The sequence below is a fragment of the Oryzias melastigma genome, linkage group LG5 (genome assembly GCF_002922805.2).
Source record: "Oryzias melastigma strain HK-1 linkage group LG5, ASM292280v2, whole genome shotgun sequence".
In the NCBI taxonomy this organism is placed as follows: domain Eukaryota; kingdom Metazoa; phylum Chordata; class Actinopteri; order Beloniformes; family Adrianichthyidae; genus Oryzias; species Oryzias melastigma.
The window spans coordinates 15,315,208-15,334,383 of NC_050516.1; the positions used below are offsets into that span (position 1 = coordinate 15,315,208).

Genomic DNA, 19,176 nt, shown 5'->3' on the forward strand with positions numbered 1-19,176 from the left:
TAGTAAGATAAAGTATCTAATAAACCACGGCAGCACCGCACAATGTGAAACTCACAAGGAGCTGCAGCCAGACATTTTTGAAACATAAAACTGCTTGGACCATAAAGAAACCACTTATTGCTGTTTAGAAATGTGGAAGAAAATGAGTGTGCTGATTTGCTCAACTCTGATTTAACTGCACTCAACCTCAATAAAATTAGATATTTGAGAGCATAGTGTTCTTGTAGATAACATGAAACATTTTAAGATTGCAGTTTTAAGAGCAGACATGTTGTTATGGTTTACTAACTCAGAAGAATTGGAAGGTATGTCTGAGTAAAAAATGCTCAAAAATTCTAGATAATTATTAAAGAGTTTAGCTAGACTCAAGCCACCCAGTTATCCCAACTCTTTTTTTAAACTAAGCAGACCAAATGCAACCGCATCAGGGTACAGTTTGTTCTTAGCTTTTATTCAAATAAAAATGTAAGGACAATTTTTTTTTTGTTTAAAATGACTAACTCTACCTAGTAGCAGTGGATGCAGTTTACTTTTCTTGGACAGTAACACAGCTACAAAAGTTTAGCTTTTTTGTGCTACCTCACAGAGAAATGGCTTTGTGAATACAACTTTATGGAGCTGCATTAACTGAAGAGCTTCTCTTTAACCTATTAACACCTGAGATGTCACCAACAATTGTAATACAATGGAAAATGTACCAAATAGCAATGTTTTACTGCAATAACCATGTATTTGTCACAGACCACCAATACTTTTCTCATAAAACTGATTGATAAGATAAGATGACAGCTCTAACCAGAGGCCCAGTTCTGTTGTACAAATTGAAGGCTCGTGTTTTTAGCTGCTTAGATCAGACGCTTTAACATAAGACAAGTCATGACAGCCCCTTACAAGCTTGTATAAACACAAACATGAACTGCACCCCAAAGAAGACTCAAAACCTAGAAGAGAGCACAGATTCCATTAAAGATATGCTTGACAGGATGGTGCTTTGATGACATTCAAATGAATAAACATGCACTAATTCTCGCATCCAGAATCTATCAGGCTCACAGGACATTTCTGGTTCCTGGGATACAGCTACACATCCAGGAGAAATCTGCTATTTATGCTATTTGCGCAAGCTCTGATAAATCTTCTGGACGGTGTCAGGATTGAAACAGCTTACTGTCATTTCTGCCATCTGGTCTCTCAGTGGACCTAAAACTGAATGTTCAGGTAAAACTCTAAGCGGGCGTCACTAAATGGGAAACAGATGGGAACTCTGACGTGCACAATGAGTGAAAGGAGCCAAAAATCAAAGGACACGAAAAACCCCAGGGACTTCTCAACCACATCTACAGCTACATTTTCCTCATACAGATTACAGCTGCAGAGTGTTCCAGGAGCTGTGAGCGTGTCCCTCCTGTCCTTTCTTTCTGCTAATTGCTCTTGAGGAGGAAGAAAAAAAAAGCCAAGCGTTTAAGATAAATAATTTAATGGTCAGAAATATTACTAAGATTGTGAGTCACCTTGAGTATGATATACTGTTGAAATGCACTGAAGTGGAATAAGAAAATGATCTAAGCTCAAAGCAATCCATCAGCACCGTCATTGATGTTTCTTTTTTAATGTACTGAGCTCTCAGAATGAAGATGAAAGGCCACACTGTATTTGGTTTGACATGTTTTTCCTAATTTATGCTTAGCTGACTAACCCTAACACGTGAGGTCAATTGGTTTGTTGAAGTGGGATTCCTCGAACACGGAGGGCAGCATCCAAAACGTGTATCACAAATGTTGCTTTTGCTGGAGACGTATCGGCTAAATACAAAACACAAGCGTTTAAAAATTATTTCAATTAACATTTTCTCCAAATGCAGGGATGACTCAGACAAGAATTTTAATTTATTTATTTAGTAGGGACAGATGTAAAAACGTAGACATACAGCAGAGCAGCAGTCCCATGCCCATATCATAATGCTTTTGGCAAGAGCTAATTTGTCGCATTTGTCTCTAGGTGGGCTTTTATGCTGCATAAGAATGTCAATAAGATATAAAATAAACCAGCTAATTAAAAAATTGCATGAAAATATTTAAAACACAGATGTATCTAAAAGATTAAAAATACACCCTCATTCAAACATGGGTGCCATGCTGCTGTTGGTACAGACAGGACTTTGTTTATTTAAAAAAAAAGACTAAAAGTAGTCACAGAATTCAAATCAGCAGGGAGGGACTGTGCCTTTGTTACCAAAAATGTTCTTGTTAAAGAAAAAAACAGAGTCAGATTAACTTTTGGGGCTAAAAAAAAGCAAGTTATGGAAACATAAAATGTCAAGGAAACTATTTAAATGTAAGACTTTATCGAGAAATATTTATTAATGGTGCCATAGACACTTTCAAATCCTTTTAAAAGAAAAATAAGCCAGTGATTTTCACAAGATACATGCAACTTTCACAGAATTATAAACTGAGCAAACATTTACTTCAGAGGGATGGATGATTGTTGAAAAAGTGAATAAAAGACTAAAATAAAACAATATTTGCTGCTGATTATTTTTATTTATTTTTTTTTTTTACAGAGAAATCAAGCAAACAACAGTTTTCACGCTTTTTTCAATGAATATAAACAAATTACAAAAACACTCTGTCTCCTACTAAGTGCTTCTATTTTGAACAAATAACTATAATCCCCATTTTTTTGAGACACCAATTGAATAAATTCTATTCATGGTGATGCATTTCCTTTTTTAGGCTTTCAAAGTTCACTTCCTTGCTTTTCAATGTTTTTCTGTCATTTTGATCAAACAGCCATCCTTTGTTTGTTTCTTGGCTACATGCTTGCTAATGCAGGATTTTACTTCATGTCAGGAGGTGTAATTATATGTCACTTAAGGTGTGCATGTTTGTCCATTTAAGGAAGTTGGCGAAAAAGCAGAAAGAGACAGCCAGCAGCTCCACTCAGCAGAGGGAGATGGGACCTGTCACCACAGCGGATAAGAGCACCACCAAAGTCAGCACCCTGCACAAAGACGACCCCTTCTCCACCTCCAACCAGGACCTCAACGGCTTCAGTAAGTCAAATGTCCCACTTTAACATTTCCTTTTGCCATGCTGAATAATTCACACAGCTGTAGAGAACAACTCTACAGTTACCAAAAACAGCAATTTGGATTAGCTGCTGTTTTTGTGCAGCTTTTACTCTGACATTATGAAGTTCATTTTCTCCCCGTAGCTACTTGAAAATGCGCACATTCCATTTCATTCTATGCCATTAGTCATTTTGTCACATGGATTGTTCTAGTAGTGGACTTCTCATTTGATAAAAACACTCCCCATCGGTCATCGACATCAGCGGACTGCTGAGCTGCTTCACTAACTTCCATCTTGTACGCTGCTGCTGTAATCATTTCAACTCCGCTCACATTCCTTCTTTCTCCATCCTGCCCGTATTTTTTCCTTTTGTGGTGATTCATGCACACACAGGTATGGATGCTGCGAGCATTTCCACTCACTCCAACCATAATATTATGGAAGTTCGCCAGCCAGCCTGCATCTGTGGGCTACATTTCCATCTCTTTTTGTGTGTCCGGCGTAATTAGACAAGACCTCTCAGGGGGGCATTTTCCTCTTGAAAATGTCACAGTGGCCTTTTGGGAGTGCTTGGCTGCTGAAAGCTCCAGTTCAAGTTAATGCTGGCCATAATTGCCTGCACTCTTTGTGTAACTGTCCACGTCGCGGTTCTGATGTAAAATAAGCTTTCTGCGTTTCTTGCACAGATTTCCACCATAAAGCTTTGTCAGAAATGGGTAGTTTTATTTACTTTATATATTTTTTTGCATTTAGAGGCATTTTTTTGTTGATGAAGCAGAAATTTAATAAGAATTTTAACTTTTGTGTGGCCCGCTTAATTTCCCCCTCCTCTATTCGACATGCTGCTCAGCTCACAATCTGCATTAAAGGCTTGTTTCTGTTTCCTACTTTCATATGACCTTCACCATTTTCCTGAGCGTATTACAATTTTTAGCATCCAAGTATTCATTAGTTACATTTCTTCACCTTTGCTTAGGTCATTAACATTTACCGACTTTTATTATTTTTTTACACAATTGGCCATATTAATAAGTTCAGGTTATCTACATAAAGTAAAACTTGTCAGTGCATAAAAGACACCATTTTCCTAGACTTTATTTTAATATCTGCATTATAAACTACATTAACTGGAAAAATAATCTTGAAAGCAGTTTTTATAAATGAGTGCCTTTGTTTGAGCTTCCCTTTATATTCAGACATGTGTGGTTGCACATGTGGAGACACACCGTAGCTCACACTCAAAGTCACCGATCCAAGCTCCGTCTTAATGACACACAGAAAATGCTGACACAAGGCAGGGGACCCGATAATATTTGAGCGAATGGACCCTCGCAGGGCGAATAACCTTTTTGTGTTATTGCATTCTCACCGAGTCATCAGCCGCCTTCACAGGACGCTGCTGTCAATGCAGATTCCCTTGGTATGCAGGTACACTCCTCTCGGTATTAAAGTTGAGCCTCTTTTGAGCAAGCATTAGCATACGGAGTCAGTACACATAAGACCAGAGATTTTATCACAAAGGAGGGAAAAATATGTTTTGTTTTGGGTGCAAGAAGAAGGATGATAAAGATAAAACTTAATTTATCTGCAGCAGAGAAACTCAGCAATTCTATTAGAAACAATTTGGCCAATAAAATATGGATGAAGCAAAGGAGGAGCGCCTCAAAGACCATTTCCACTACCAGAAATGTTTCTTTTAAAAATACAAGTTTTAGAAAAACTGACAGTGTGTGCTTAAGTCATGATTAATCATTCAGAAAGAAAACTTTCACTGTTGTTCAGGATTTGGAAATGAAGGAATGAATGGAGAAAATAAAGAAATTCTCCATCAATGTAAGAAATAAGACATTTAGTTTTTGCACCACAGATACTAAACATGATACTTTACAAAAACTGATGAATGGGCTGTTCAAAAGTAAAAAAAGGACATAAAGAGAAATAGCAATTTTTTTAATTGAGATATAATTTATCTTTAAGCAGCTCCACCCTGTTTTTCACCATTTGTTGCACCACTTCTAGTTTCCGTCACTATTATTGTGCAATAAATTAAAACAAAGATTTTTTTTTCTGAAGACTAAACACAGATATAAAAAAAAAAGAGTCAAACTTTCTCATAAAAATAAACTTTGATAGGTTTATAGTTTTTGGTGACATTGACAACCACTTGTTTGAATCCTTCAATGCTTCCGTCAATTAATCCTTCAACAGTATTTTACCACTTTGTCGGTAAAATACTCTTGTTGAAGAGTAAGAATAGTACAGAGCTCTATCTTATTATATTGTGCTGTCATCTATAAAATTGTGCTCTATAAAATCGTGACACAACCCATAAACTGAAAGTCAATCCTTTTGCACAACCACAACATAAAAGAAGAAGAAAAAAACAAACAAACATGGCAACATACAAATACACAGCGTTGTTAGATGAATGTCACAAGTGGGTGCTGTTTCCTGCATAGAGAAAAATATTATTTCTTAGTCACACAAAAGGTAAAATTGAATAGAAAAGCAACAAAAGGACTAGGACTTGAAATTGAGGGGAAAAAAGACTAAACCTGACCATGTGGACTACAACAGCCAGAATTTACTCTTTTCTGACCATCTAAACAAAGTACAAACTCAGCTACAACAGCTAAAAAACAGTAATTCAACACAAAAAATAAAAAATGAAAGTAAAAAAAAGAGTTTTTGCATAGAAATTGAGACAAAATTTTCTCCACGCATGGTGCTAAGTTACAGTCTGTCACCCTTTTTCCTGACTACTGTGTCACAGCTTTTCTAAAAAACCTTTTGACCCAATTAGAGATTGCACACTTGAGGCAAATTGGTAAAGACGAGCAGCTAAAGACAAAACCATAGCAACTTACCAACCAGCTCATTTCCATCCACACGGTCTTGTTAAATTACCTTTCTACAGCTTCTCTACTGGACTTTTATCAGTCTTTAAGTCAGCGAAAAATACACAGATTGTTAAAGCTGCTTCATCCTTCATCAGTTTTCAAAGTTGAGCTCAGGTGATATGAATCCACAACTGACATCTGCTGGGATTTGTGTTAAAAGTTTGCATTTTTATCCTTTTTATATTAATTCTGCAGAATGTCTATCTCACTTGTTATGTGAGATTCCATTGTTTTCAATGGAAAAATAACTTAAAAAGGCTGCATGTTTTTGGTTTGAAACAGCTCAAACTTAAGTAACTTTACAGAATAACTTCATTTTCTGACCACTGTGTTATGTGAAAAGCAAGAATGGCGCAGTTTGAGGCCATTAAAGACCCAGTCCAATGAAAATTGTGTTTTTAACATGTTCTTGTTGTATTTTTTTCATGTTAGAGGACATGTATAAATGATACAAATTCAATTTCAGATTATTTGTTTTATTTTAAATTGTGATGAATCAGGAGCACATGAAAACCCATGGCTTAAAAAAGTTTGTGTTTGTGATGCAGCAACTGCCATGGGTGAAACCGAAGTCTCCCCGCTTTATTCTGATGCATCCACTTGCAGACAAATAGATCCATGTGTGTCTTAATTTTCCTCTTCTGAGCTCCAGGCGAATATCTAATGAGCTCCTGCTGCACCACTAAAAATATGTCTTAAGAAACAAAGCAGGATTTTTGATTTGAGCAAAAAAAACCCTGCATTATTGTAATTGAAAAAACAATTTCACAATAGAAAACAATGTATAGTTGGAGTGGGACTTTATAAAATAAATGACACCTTTTAAGGGACTCCACTCACATACACACCCATGCATGAATCCACACAACACTGAGCTGCAGCAACTGCAGTTTTCATGAATAAATGTGTCCAGGCTAGCTGTGATATCTAGTGTAGATTATTGAACTGGCTTAGCTAGCGTGTAATATGTCGCAGTCAGTCTCCCAGCATCCCTTGGAGGTTTCATCTTATTGTGTGTGTTAGGTGTGTCTGTGCTGCATATTATTTATTTATTGTTTCTGTGAAGTCTCTGGGCCCGTGTACGGTGGAGGCAGGCACATAAAAGCCATCAGTTCTAGTTAAAAAAGAGGAACCTCATGATGGCTCACATTTGTGAACATACTCTCAAGGTGATACGAGGGTCCACTTGGAAGAGTTTGTAAGTTAGTTTAATTGTTAAGTAGGTCACATGTGATTCCCACGGAGGCAAACATTTACAAAAACAAAGATGTTACATTTTAAAAAAGGAAATAATGTTTAACTCTTAATTTGCTTCATTTCATAGACAGACTCCAACACCAGAAAACACATTTGAGTTTGATACCCGTTTGGTAACTTACTAGCACTAGTTGGGTATTGCTCAAGTATCGTATGTTTTTTGTGCGCCCCTGTAAGATTGCACCCTGGGTGACAGCTCACATTGCCCATAGGTAAAACCACCTCTGGTAACCTTTTGGTTTTTAGAATTAGACTAAAAACAATCCCAAATCCCGTCAATTAGAGATGAATTAATTAAATCAAGAAAGAAAAAAACAACTCAAGAGTGTTTAACAGTAAAGAAAGACAAAAAATCCATATTGAAAAAATGGTAACGGATTCAGATCTTTAAGAAAAATGCTTTCAAGATCACTAACCACATAGGAAAGACTTCCAGTTCCTCCTCTCGTTAATTTGCTTTCTAGTTCTTTTTTGCCATGTTGAGAGCTGAGAGGGCCTGGATCGTCTTCCAGCTTCTCTAATGAGGGAAAAAGGAGAATCTGAGAAACATGTCGAATGTTAACAAGGAGCCCTGAAGCAAACATCAACCAAGTCGACGGTGGCGGAGAGTCACCTCTTTTGTCATAATTATGATGGCTTCTTGGAGGCTTTTGTCACTTGACCTTTACACGATGTCAGAAGTACAAACACGTCAGCCAGCACTCATCTTGTGAGTGAAAGTCTCATTCTGGCAGCTTTGGGTGTACAAAAGCTTCTTGGAGACACTTCCTTGTCACTCTTTTTTGATAAAAATGGGAGGAAGTGTTTTTAGAATTGGGGGCGGGGGGGCACAGCTCCACTGTTGCAAAAACTCACTACAAAGAAACTTGTGTGCCTCTTGGCAAAGGTCCACATTTACTGTAGGCTGTTTCATCTAGAAATTATAAGTATTTAGAGATATCAGCACAGCATTAAAGTGAGGTGACGTTTCCAAATTGGTGTCGCATCACCCTGAAATACATAAATTGGATTCTGCTCCGTGTTTTTCTATTTTTTTTATTCTTTGTTTCTCGCCTCACTTTATTCCCTTTCACCTTCATTCTTTGCACGAGCAGTAAAACCAGTTAAATCTATTGACCCACAATGGGAACATGCCAGATTTAAGTGCATGTTCATTGGGCTATAACCGCTTTAATGTTTCAAAATTCAATGTTGGTTGCATTGATGGATCCATTAGTGTTATTGGATTGTCGCACATGCTGTTGAATATTGATCCTCCTTGGTGTATGTTTCCAATGCAAATTGTGTCCTGTGACAATTTTTAAGCAAGGTCACTAACTTTACCCTCTTCTCTTCTTTTCCTCACCTCGCTGATGCCTCACCGTCTTCCTGGGAATCCCTTCTCATTTCTGTTTGACGCCTTCCATTTCTTAATCCCAATTCACTTCCCCTTTTTCCTGTGTTTTCCCATGCTTTCTTGTCATGTTCTCTCTGTGCATCCATTTGTGTTCACCTCCTCGGCAGCCTCTCCCTCCCCCTGCTCCTTCTCTGTGCAGGGAAGCAAGACACTGCAGAGCAAATCCCTGCTGAATTCCTACTACTCAGGTACACACTCATGTGATCTTTAAAGATGTTTGCAAGACCCTTGGCACTGTAGGAGTTTTTATTTTTTTACATTAAATTGACAGCTGCATGAGAGAGGTTGTTTGAACTTTAACGAGAAGTGGAGCTTAAAGGGGCCGTCACTTTTTTTTTTTTCTTTTTTTTTCTAATAAAGAGTAAATCGATGTGCTAACTACAACTACTGAATTTTTTATGTGTAACCCATGAACTGTGCAGAAGAAGCTGCATTTCCCTGAGCTGCAGCAGCTTGTGACACATTGCATACGACGTGTGAGAGGAAGTCTCCAACAAGTTTTCAAATGTTCACATATGTTCTCAACTCTTGCATTCCAGGGCAATCTTGTTGCATAAATAGTGAACTGAGTGAAAATGTGTACACATATATATATATATATATATATATATATAAATGGTGACTGAATTGAATTAATTTGGTTTGAACCGGAAGTAAGGCATTACACTCGCTCAGTCCAGTTCTCTTATAGAGTTAATGTTCACAACAGCTGGTTGTCAGAGGGTAATGCAGACTAATCTCCAACTTTTCAATGTTAACTGCAGTGTATTTCCATGAAATTAGGTGAAGTATTTTGTCATAAATATGTTTTTGTGTTTTAACTTTATTTTTTTCTCCATTTCATGTTAAATGCTCAATGCGTGCAGTGTCCAAAGAACCTGTTCCAGCCACAACTTCTATAGGTAAGAAAATACTTTTATTTTTTGTATTTCTTTGATTTCTTGTTTCTGTTTTTATGGTGAAGAAAAAGCTCAGCAGACGTCCCCGCTGCTCGTTTCTTTGTGAATGGGGCAACACCAGCTAACAGGCAGACTTTCATGCACATTAGGGCTCATGCCATGTTAGAAACGCACACAGATGCTGTATTTATTGTGCAGACACAAAGGCGGATTTTCCCAAACAAGCAGTGAATTTCGACACGGTCCAGATAGAATGTCAACACTATTTTCCAGTATCTTCTTTCTGTCCTTTCCACTTCTTTTTCTCCTCTTCTCTTTCTGTTGGCCAGACTGATCTGTTCTTTGCCAAAGGAGCTTGGCTCTGCTCTCTGCCAATGTGTGACATTAGTGTGTGTGGAGCCAGCTTCACACTCTTCACACAGCGCCACACACTTGCCGGGCTGCATGAGCTGTACCGTAATGTTCTGCTGCTCCTCAGGAGTTTCTGTTTTCAGTGACATTAAGTATCAGCAAGCTCATCATCTCCTCGCTGCACCTCCTCCTTATATATGCACAACTTTGCTCCTCTTTTTTTTTTTTTACTCATTTCTTGGTACATAGCATTCATCAGTTTTGTGCTGTTTGTTCTTCTATTTCTTCCTAAATTTTGCTTTTTTGTTTTCATTTCTTCAATGAAACAAAAAAAGACTAGTGTTTTCGTTTTTTGTGGTTTGCTCTTTCATCATTTTTTTTTCTTTTAAAAACATTTTTTTATTTTTGCCAAAGTTCTGTTTTTGCCTGTTGGAGTGACGAAAAACCTTCTGATCACACATCATAAACTCAGGAGCTTAAAAAAAAGTGGAAGCTGTAGCTGATAAATGATTTAGAGTTTCAGCTGCCTGTGTTTTTTCTTTTTTTTTTTTTTTTTTTTTACTCCATTTGATAAAACGCTCAGAACTGGCTTCGCAGGTTTCTGTTTCACGTCCTGATGCACATCAGGACACGGTGGAGCAGAGTGCGGAAGAATGAATGCTTGGGTAATTTATGCAGCAGCAGAAATACCCTGTCATACATCTTCATGACATTAGCATTTTATGGAACCATCTGTTCCTGCTGAAATAAGACAGAAAATCAAGAGATGTACAACAAAACCCTGATTTTTATTGTGATGAAAATCTGCTACTCACAGCATATAAAATATAGAAAACTGACTCCTTGGAGTCAATGTGTGGAACACTCTATCATGAAAATATTTTGGGGGAAATTCAATATATTTTTTATTATTATTTGACATTACAGTTTAAGCCCCACGTCCCTTCTTTTTTTGGTTTTGCTTCTTTTTTATCTTTACCTTTTTTTTGTTTTCTGACTTTTCTCCTGCAACTTTATTATTTCATTTTGAGTCCATCCATATTCATCACTCAGCCTCAGTTTAGGCAGCTGTTTGCACATCATGCTGAGCGTTGCAATTATGTTATTGATTGAAGCAGCAAATTGATGGATGGAGGTTTTACAAATTGAGTATCAAGCCTGTTTCTATTAACATTATCATTATCGAATGCCGAAGAAAAGACTGAACAGTAAGGGATATGTGTGAGGGGGGGAAAGTGATGAAAAAAATCGGTTTGCAATTTATTCTTTGTTAGTTTCTGTCTTTCTTTTTGTTTGTTTATTTTTTATTTATGTATTTATTTATGCTGCAATCTGATAGGTGTTGATGGGTTCATTTTTTCCTGAATCCAAACATGGAAAATCATTGAATGTGTTAAAATCACAAAATGTCAGGCTGCAGTTCTTCATTAAAAAACATTCAGAGGACGGATGTGAGTGTATTCTCTATTGTGAAGCTTGAAATGCTGTCAGCCTTCCTGGCTGCCTCTCTAATAAATAAAAAAAAGAAACTTATTTAGCTCTTTTTTGGGATATTTAAAAAGAAAATAAACAAAAGTGTCTTAAAGACAAAAGGAAAACTGTCCTTTCACAAGATTTATGCATTTTAAAAAGAAAAGAGAAAACAGTATATGCACTTCAAAAAAGGAGTTGTGTAGATTGCTTTTGCCAATGTTGCAAACATTTAAAACGATCTAAATGAAGACCTCTTTTACCTTTGAAAATGGACAAAAGCTTGTGAGTGTTCCAATGACATTTATTCCCCTTTTTTAGTGAAATGCCGATAATCTGTTTTTCTTCCTCTGCTCAAGCATTTCCGAACCATCACACAACCTTGGTCTTCTTGGGAGAAAATAACAGTACAGAAAACACACAAACATAAAAAGGATAGCTAACAACAAGGACGCAACAAAAACATGCACAATCATGAAGAAACTGCCCCGTATCCATAGGCGTGTACAGTATTAAGACTAATGCAACTTAAATCCTGTGGATCAGTAGAAACCCGCTGCAGCACGACACGCATTTCATGTGCAAACACGTTTTCTTCCAAAAATCAATTTCCCAGATGCTGAAGTTCGCTAAAAGGTGATGCAAGACTGTCCACCGCCAGCTCACTGAGCGCCCGAGAGGACAGTTACCAAAGAAGTTCTGATTTCCCACAGATCAGAGGTCTTTTGTGTTTCATTAGGTACACTCTGCTGCACGAAACACAATGACACACAGGAAGTGAAGCAAAAGAACTAAATTATGTTACTAATCCTGTCTCGTACATTTATTTTTGTCTTTTTTTTTTACATTTGAAAACACCAAGGAGATTAGTGAAGTTTAAATGAAGGCCAATTGATTAAATTTGCTTTTTTGTTAATAATTAACCTTCAATCTGATCTTTTTAGTAGTTTTTTGTCACATTTTACTTAAAAACATATTTATTATGTATTATCTTAAAAAACACATGTATTGTCCTTCAAAGACATTACCAGAAATATCTTTTACAAAATAAAGTGTTTAAACATGAAAAGGAAATGTGTTTAAAGTTCCACTCTGATCATTTTTAATCTATTTTAAAAGTGTTCCCAGTGTGATTTAATAATGATTATGCTGTCATTATCCTACAGTTTTGATTCTATGCCATTTTCTTGGACATCTTTGCTGCACAGCAGTAGTAGTTAATTAGAAATTTGCTTCTTTGAATTGTGGAACCGTTGGCGTGAAGCAACACCACGCCCACTTCCCCTCCTTGTTGCTGAGGGGTTGGAACAGGAAGCTTGTGGCCCATCCTGCATATTCTCTACATCTTAAATAAGCTCTTTTCCAAACAACGTTTTTTAGGGATGGGAATCAATTAGAAAAAAAGTAACTATTTAATCGTAAACGTGGAAAAAAATTAATCGTGATTATTTATTTATTTATTTTAGTTACAGTATTTACCAACCACTTATTACTGCAAATGGTCACAATGTTAAATCACACTCAAAATTGTACATTTAGAACATTTATTTTGAACCCATTGGAACCTCAGCTACCAGACATAAGAATTTCTCTCTTTTTCAGCTTTTTCTTTTTTTCATACATTTTCCTTAGTGTGTTTGTGAAAAATAATAAGAGAAAACATTTTGGGAGAAGTTGTGATCCAGCTGGATTTCAGTCGGCTCAACTGGAATCTGCTCACGGTTGGGGGCGTGTCTGTCCACTTTGAACCTCTTGCCTCTCGTAACAGCGTTGGGTGGGACTTTGGTGGTGAAGTGCAGCGTTTCCACTATTTTTAGACAACGCCGGTGCTTGCTGTAGTAGAAAAATTAATGTCGGTCCCATCCCAAAATAAAACAATGACTGGTTTTCTCATTGTTGGATTTCTAATAGCAGACAGCTCTGTTTCACTCCGCCCACCACAGCAGATCTTGTACTCTGTGTTACATTCATCTGATCGATGTTCATCTTTTGCTTATGTATTAAGATAAAAGATCGCTTTTGTCCAAAAACTACAAATAAATGCAGTATTATGTCTTTAATTTAATAAAATCTCAATCACAGAATATAAGAAAAAAGTTTATTTTAGACAGTTTCATCTCACAGGTGAACAACAGGACGCCTGAGAACGTTAATAAATATTAACACATTAATTCTGTTCGATTAATCACGTGCTTTAACGCATTAACTTTCACATTGTTGAAACCCTACAAAACACAAATTGGATTGGATCTTTATATCTAAATCACTCAATAAAGCTAAAGGATTGTCTTTATGATGAGAATCAGTGATTATCTCTTCAGTCTGTCTTTTTCTAAAGTAAAATTAAGTGCATGTAGTTGGGCCTTTTTTTTGCTACATTTTACTTTTTCTCTTTATCTGAGTTTTTGGACTTTAAGAGAACTAGCTTTGATCCTCCACAGAGAATACAAAAGAAACGTCTTTACCTGTGCAGAAAGGAAAGCACGCCATTTCTCCCAACAGAGCACTGAATGAAGTTTCTCAACTGTATTACCCAAAGGCAATTATTTTCTCAGTCCAGTCCAGCATAGCATTAGGCTGCATGTAAGGTGATTATGGCTAATGGCAGTCATTTTGTTTTGCCATAATGTGGCAGTGCTGGGTAATTGAAGGTGAGTGCAGCTGAGAGATAGTCATTTTTAACCTTTACGTTCTCAAGCAAGAAGTGCAGCTTTCCAGGCAGTTTCTCTGAACTGCCCGCGCACGCAGCTTATGCTTCAATGCTGCTCAAAGGCAGGAGTCTGCATGTTAAGATTATTACCAGATCAAACCAGAATTAAGAATGAAAGGAGGAATCAAAAAAGGTTAGTCTTTATGGGAAAAGTGATTAGTGAATAAGAAAACTCAAATTTCACGTTCAAGTAGTTATATTAGGAATCTCCTTAAATTGTTCAGTAATAACCAGTTATAAAACAGTTTGCTGCACAATACTACAAAAATCACTTTATTATAGTCTTTATTCCGTATGTAGGGTTTGTGTTGACTGTGAAACTTGCTGTGCAGCAGCGAGGTGACCTGCAGATCTCTTTGAAGTGAACTTCTGCACAAACAACATCTGCCTGGAAATGCTTGAAAAAGCAACCGTCAGCTATGCTTCTCTAAGTTACAGAACAGGAATGCATACACAGACTCACACACACACACACACCCCCCTGTAACTACACACATACACATTGGTTCAGGCTTTGTGAGTCAGTGGAGTTTGTTTCAGGAAATAAACCACAGGGAAATTGTCTAGACCATTTGGTCGATATATATTTATAAATACATTGACAGATTCAGTTTTGTGTTTTTATGACCTTCAAGCATAATTAAATGGATTCATAAATAACAATGTTTATATCTTGTTTTATTTGAATGGTTTTCCACATTTTTTTCCTCAAACAGATTGTGTTTCCGCCTCATTTCTTCACTTTCTCTTGGCTCATCATGCCTCTGTTGTTCCCCTTGAGTTTTTAACGGAGGTGTTCTCTCTTTCCTACTTTAAGTGCAGTTCTGTAGTGTTGAGTAACTGCCTCCTTGGGGAGAAAAACAAATTTTGTTCTTTCTGTGAGTGATTTGATGTTTTATAACACCAAGTTAAAGGTAATTAAAGCTGGTTTTTAAAACAGTAAAATAAAAAACATTTAAAAGATAATTTATTGAGAACTTTTGACTCTCACGAACTGAACAAATAAGATTTTTTTAAACAAAAGAATAGAAACTATTTTTACATATGAAGAAGCAATCAAATCTTTGTTTAAAAATGTTAAACACAGTAAGTTGTGAACTCAATTATGAAGAAAATAAGAATATTTGTTAGCAGTTTTTTGAGACTCACATCTGTTATATTTATTACATCACTTTACTTGTACCATTTGTACACACGTTGACTTACAACAAATTGGATACATTTATACTTTAAAGCATGCAATACAGAACAAGCTTTTCAGGAATACAAACCATGACCACAAAACACAAAAATCTTATGCAACGATATTAAATGATGATGATTAGTTTGCTTTCTGGGCTGCACGGTGGCGCAGTGGTTAGCGCTCTTGCCTCACAGCGAGAAGGCCCCGGTTCGACTCCCGGCTGGGACCTTTCTGTGTGGAGTTTGCATGTTCTCCCCGTGCATGCGTGGGTTTTCACCGGGGACTCCGGCTTCCTCCCACCGTCCAAAAACATGCTTCATAGGTTAATTGGTGATTCTGAATTGCACAGAAAACCAAAGTATCCAGAAGTTGAATGAGCAGGTGATGCTTCTGGAGGCTCAGCTGCCCCTAGGTGTGAATGTGAGAGTGAACGGGTGTGATTGAGGCCCTGCGACAGACTGGCGACCTGTCCAGGGTGTACCCCGCCTTCGCCCATCAGTAGCCGGGATAGACTCCGACACCCTGCGACCCCGAAAGGGAGGAAGCGGTCAAGAAGATGGATGGATGGATTAGTTATACAGTTTCAATAAAATACTTGTGATTTTCTAATATATATTAATACATGTTATCTGAAAATGAAATACTTTGCATTAATGACTTAATCTATGAAAAAAAAGTTTCCAGTTTCGATCAAGTTTTGCCCCCATTTCAAATTACCTCTCTAAAATAAAGTTCCTTCTTTAGATTTGTTTTGCAGAATAACTCATTGTTATATTAATATAAATGTAATTGTTCCCCCAAAGTTTAACCCAAAATGCTTTGCATGATTGAGTCAATTAACCATTAAAATACGACGAGATTAGGGGTGTAGGGAAAAATCGATTTAGTGATATATCACATTATTTCATTCGGCGATACTTGCATGGCTTTAAAATGCTGAAAAGACAATATTTCATTAATTATTTAAGCGAGTCCTCCAGTGTCTTACTTTTGTTTTCCACCTAAACCCTGACCGCTAGTTGGCAGCACAGTACATTTTGAGCAGCTCTACACTGTGCCAGAACGAGATCTGGCGAGAACCAGCTTGTGTTAAATTTTCAGTCGCTTTGGTTCAGTAGATGTGTATTACTTTGTATGACTTAGTCATGGTTTTAAAATGAAAGAAAATAAAAGTGAAAATCTTTTGTGGTACAGATAGTATTGTATCACCAGACATTTATCATGATACATATCGTCTCACCAGATTCTTACCGACACACACCGCTAGGTATAGGATTGGCCTTTTGTTGTCATTCAGCATTTCTAGAGTGTGTTGTGTACCAAAGAATAGCTTTAAAAAGTAGTTCAATTGACCTTTTTCATTGAGTAGCAACCACAAAAGCAGCTATGATTAAGGCACCAATCTACCATGGATATATTCTATATGAGACTGATAATTAGCATCTTTCAAAAATGTGCTGTTCAGCATAAATGTATTTTCCGTTTGAGTTTTTGTTTGATTCCTTAGAATCTAATTACTGAGGGTATGCATGGTGTGGGTGCAGCATACTGTAATTAATCAGAGCTAAATGGGACGAAGTCTTCCTCTGTCAGAACAAGAATCCAACAGCTTCTCTAATTAAGTTATGGCTTAACTCACATCTTCCTCTTTGTTTGAATGACAAATGTTTGCCAGCTGTGATTTACAAAGAGTGTGTGTTAATGTTCCACAATCTTCAGGGGACACTATTTTTTTCTTTCATTTTGCAGTCCATAAGTGATGGCTGCAGCATAATTCAACAAGTCAGTCTACTTTGTGGCTCACTATTTCCACTGTGTTGACATGGTGTCTACTAATCTTCCCAGGCTCCTAAACAAATTGCAAAAATTCTTTGATGTTCATTGATTGCAATCCACCATTTCCAACAAAGCCTCAGATTTGTTAGATTTGATGTTAATTCTCATCCCTGCTGCTTCACACCCTGCTGCAAACCTTTTTTGTGCCTGCTGGAAATCTCTGCTCAACAAAAACTAAAAATATCACATCATCTGCATAAATTTAAAACATTTAAATTTCTAATTACCAAACTAAAACCATCCACCTGCTGGTTGTGCCTGAAAATCAGGTTCACAAAGTGAACAATTAGTGGTTAAAAAAGGTTGTGTGCACTGGATAATTTTCCCTGGATCTGCTTTTGCCTTGTTAAGCTGCAGGGACAGTAAGATATAAAGCCACTTGGATAAGTGGCAAAATGTTTTAAGAAAGAACTTCTTAAGTATAGTTGCAATGACTCAATTTGAAGTTAACACAACATGGATCAAATAGAACCCAACATAAAGTAAGATATCTACAATTTTTTTTAACAAAAGTACAACTCTAAATGTATATATATGTGTGGGTGTGTGTGTGTGTGTGTGTTACTACCAGCGGCATGTGAAAGTGTGGGTTTCGGAAAATCGTTCAGCATTTGTCAGAGACGATCACAAAGAAAATTCTGACTTCAGAGTGTTTTGATAAATGAAGAAAGTTGCCCTAAACTCAGGTCATCTGCAGCTCAAGGCCCATATCTGATTGGCCCAAAGGAATGTTAAAAGAAAAATAACATTTGATCTTTTCAACTTTTGATTTTTGAATGGTTCAGAAGAGGTTTTTTTTTATTCTTCTTCTTTTCTCTTTTTTTGTTTCTTCTCGTCATAAATAAATTGGTTGATCAGAGAAGAACTTTGCTAAAGAGGCACAAAAATGCTGCTGAATGCAGGTTCCCAAGTTCCGAAATATCAGTTTCTTAAGGATATTTCCAAGGACAAAATTAATATACAAATTAAATTTAGCCCCAAAAACATCTATAATTTCAGTATCAATTGTACCAATTCTTATCAATTAACATCAGTGTAAATATAAACTACTGGTATAATATATCACAAGTAGCATAAACTGTCATGATATCAATGTTCCATCCATCCATTCATCCATTCATCTCCTGTGGATCACCCTATGGTACAGTAGGGTCTTCTTAAGTCCATCTCTGTTCGACTGAGTGAAGGGCACTCTCTGTACAAGACATTTATCAGGGAAGTAGTTTCAACAAGTAAATTCAAAGTCATCTGTCACCAAGTCTTAATAAAGTCAGAGAGAAACTTAATAGCACACTGCCAAGCATGAAGGACTGTGTTAACACACGCACACTAAAGGCATAAAGAGGCTTTGTAGACACTATCTCCCAACACACATTGTCGACACACATCTCCTTATCAGGCTGGCACACGCACACATGAACACAATCAAATGCTTAAATGTGCGCACTTGAACACCTTTGTGCCTGTGGGGTCAATATATCTCCCCATTAGCATTGAGATGTCTTCATCACAGTCAGTGTTATGAAGCTATTGCTACAAGTCCATTTCATGCCTGGCTTAATGCATATTTGACCTTGGTGGGCTTATTGTGAGCACACAAATGCACAACAAGGCGCACACGTAGTCTTGCCAGCAAATCCAAATGTTTACCACTGCAGGAATAACTAGAGAATGTCCCGGTGCTGTGTGTGCATGCAGGCATTTGAACAGACGTTTGACCTCGAAGGCAGCAGGAAGCCTTGGAAACAGCTTGAGTGTGTATATTTTCTAGCTGATGGTTTGAACCATCAAATACCCCATTTTGACTTGCATTTAGTTTAGAATGATGTATTTCATAATGTATCATATTGATGAGTTACTCAACGGCAAATATTTCCCAATGTTCACCCCAGTGCACAGGAGCTCACTGACCTCTGAGCATCAGGGTCTCTGTTTCTGGAGGAGTGCATGGATTAGAATAGAATAAAAAAAATTCAGATCATACAAGTCAATATTTTATTCATGAAAGAAACATAAATAGATGCCCAAGCTTATACATGTTACTCTTGTATTCCCTAAATGAGCTTTTTTCTAACATATTGCCACAAAACAGTTGAGGCA

At 37.0% G+C, this 19,176-nt stretch overlaps 1 protein-coding gene across 12 annotated transcripts in view; it reads left to right on the plus strand.

Annotated features, from left to right (window-relative positions):
* ptprt (protein tyrosine phosphatase receptor type T) overlaps positions 1 to 19,176 on the plus strand; it is a 304,805-nt gene that overhangs the window by 222,528 nt on the left and 63,101 nt on the right. For all 12 annotated transcript variants that reach the window (XM_024269996.2, XM_024270001.2, XM_024269998.2 and 9 more), the window contains 3 exons: positions 2,901 to 3,055; positions 8,735 to 8,815; positions 9,494 to 9,529. In XM_024269996.2, coding sequence (XP_024125764.1) covers positions 2,901 to 3,055; positions 8,735 to 8,815; positions 9,494 to 9,529 — 272 coding nt within the window. The remainder of the gene's footprint in view (positions 1 to 2,900; positions 3,056 to 8,734; positions 8,816 to 9,493; positions 9,530 to 19,176) is intronic.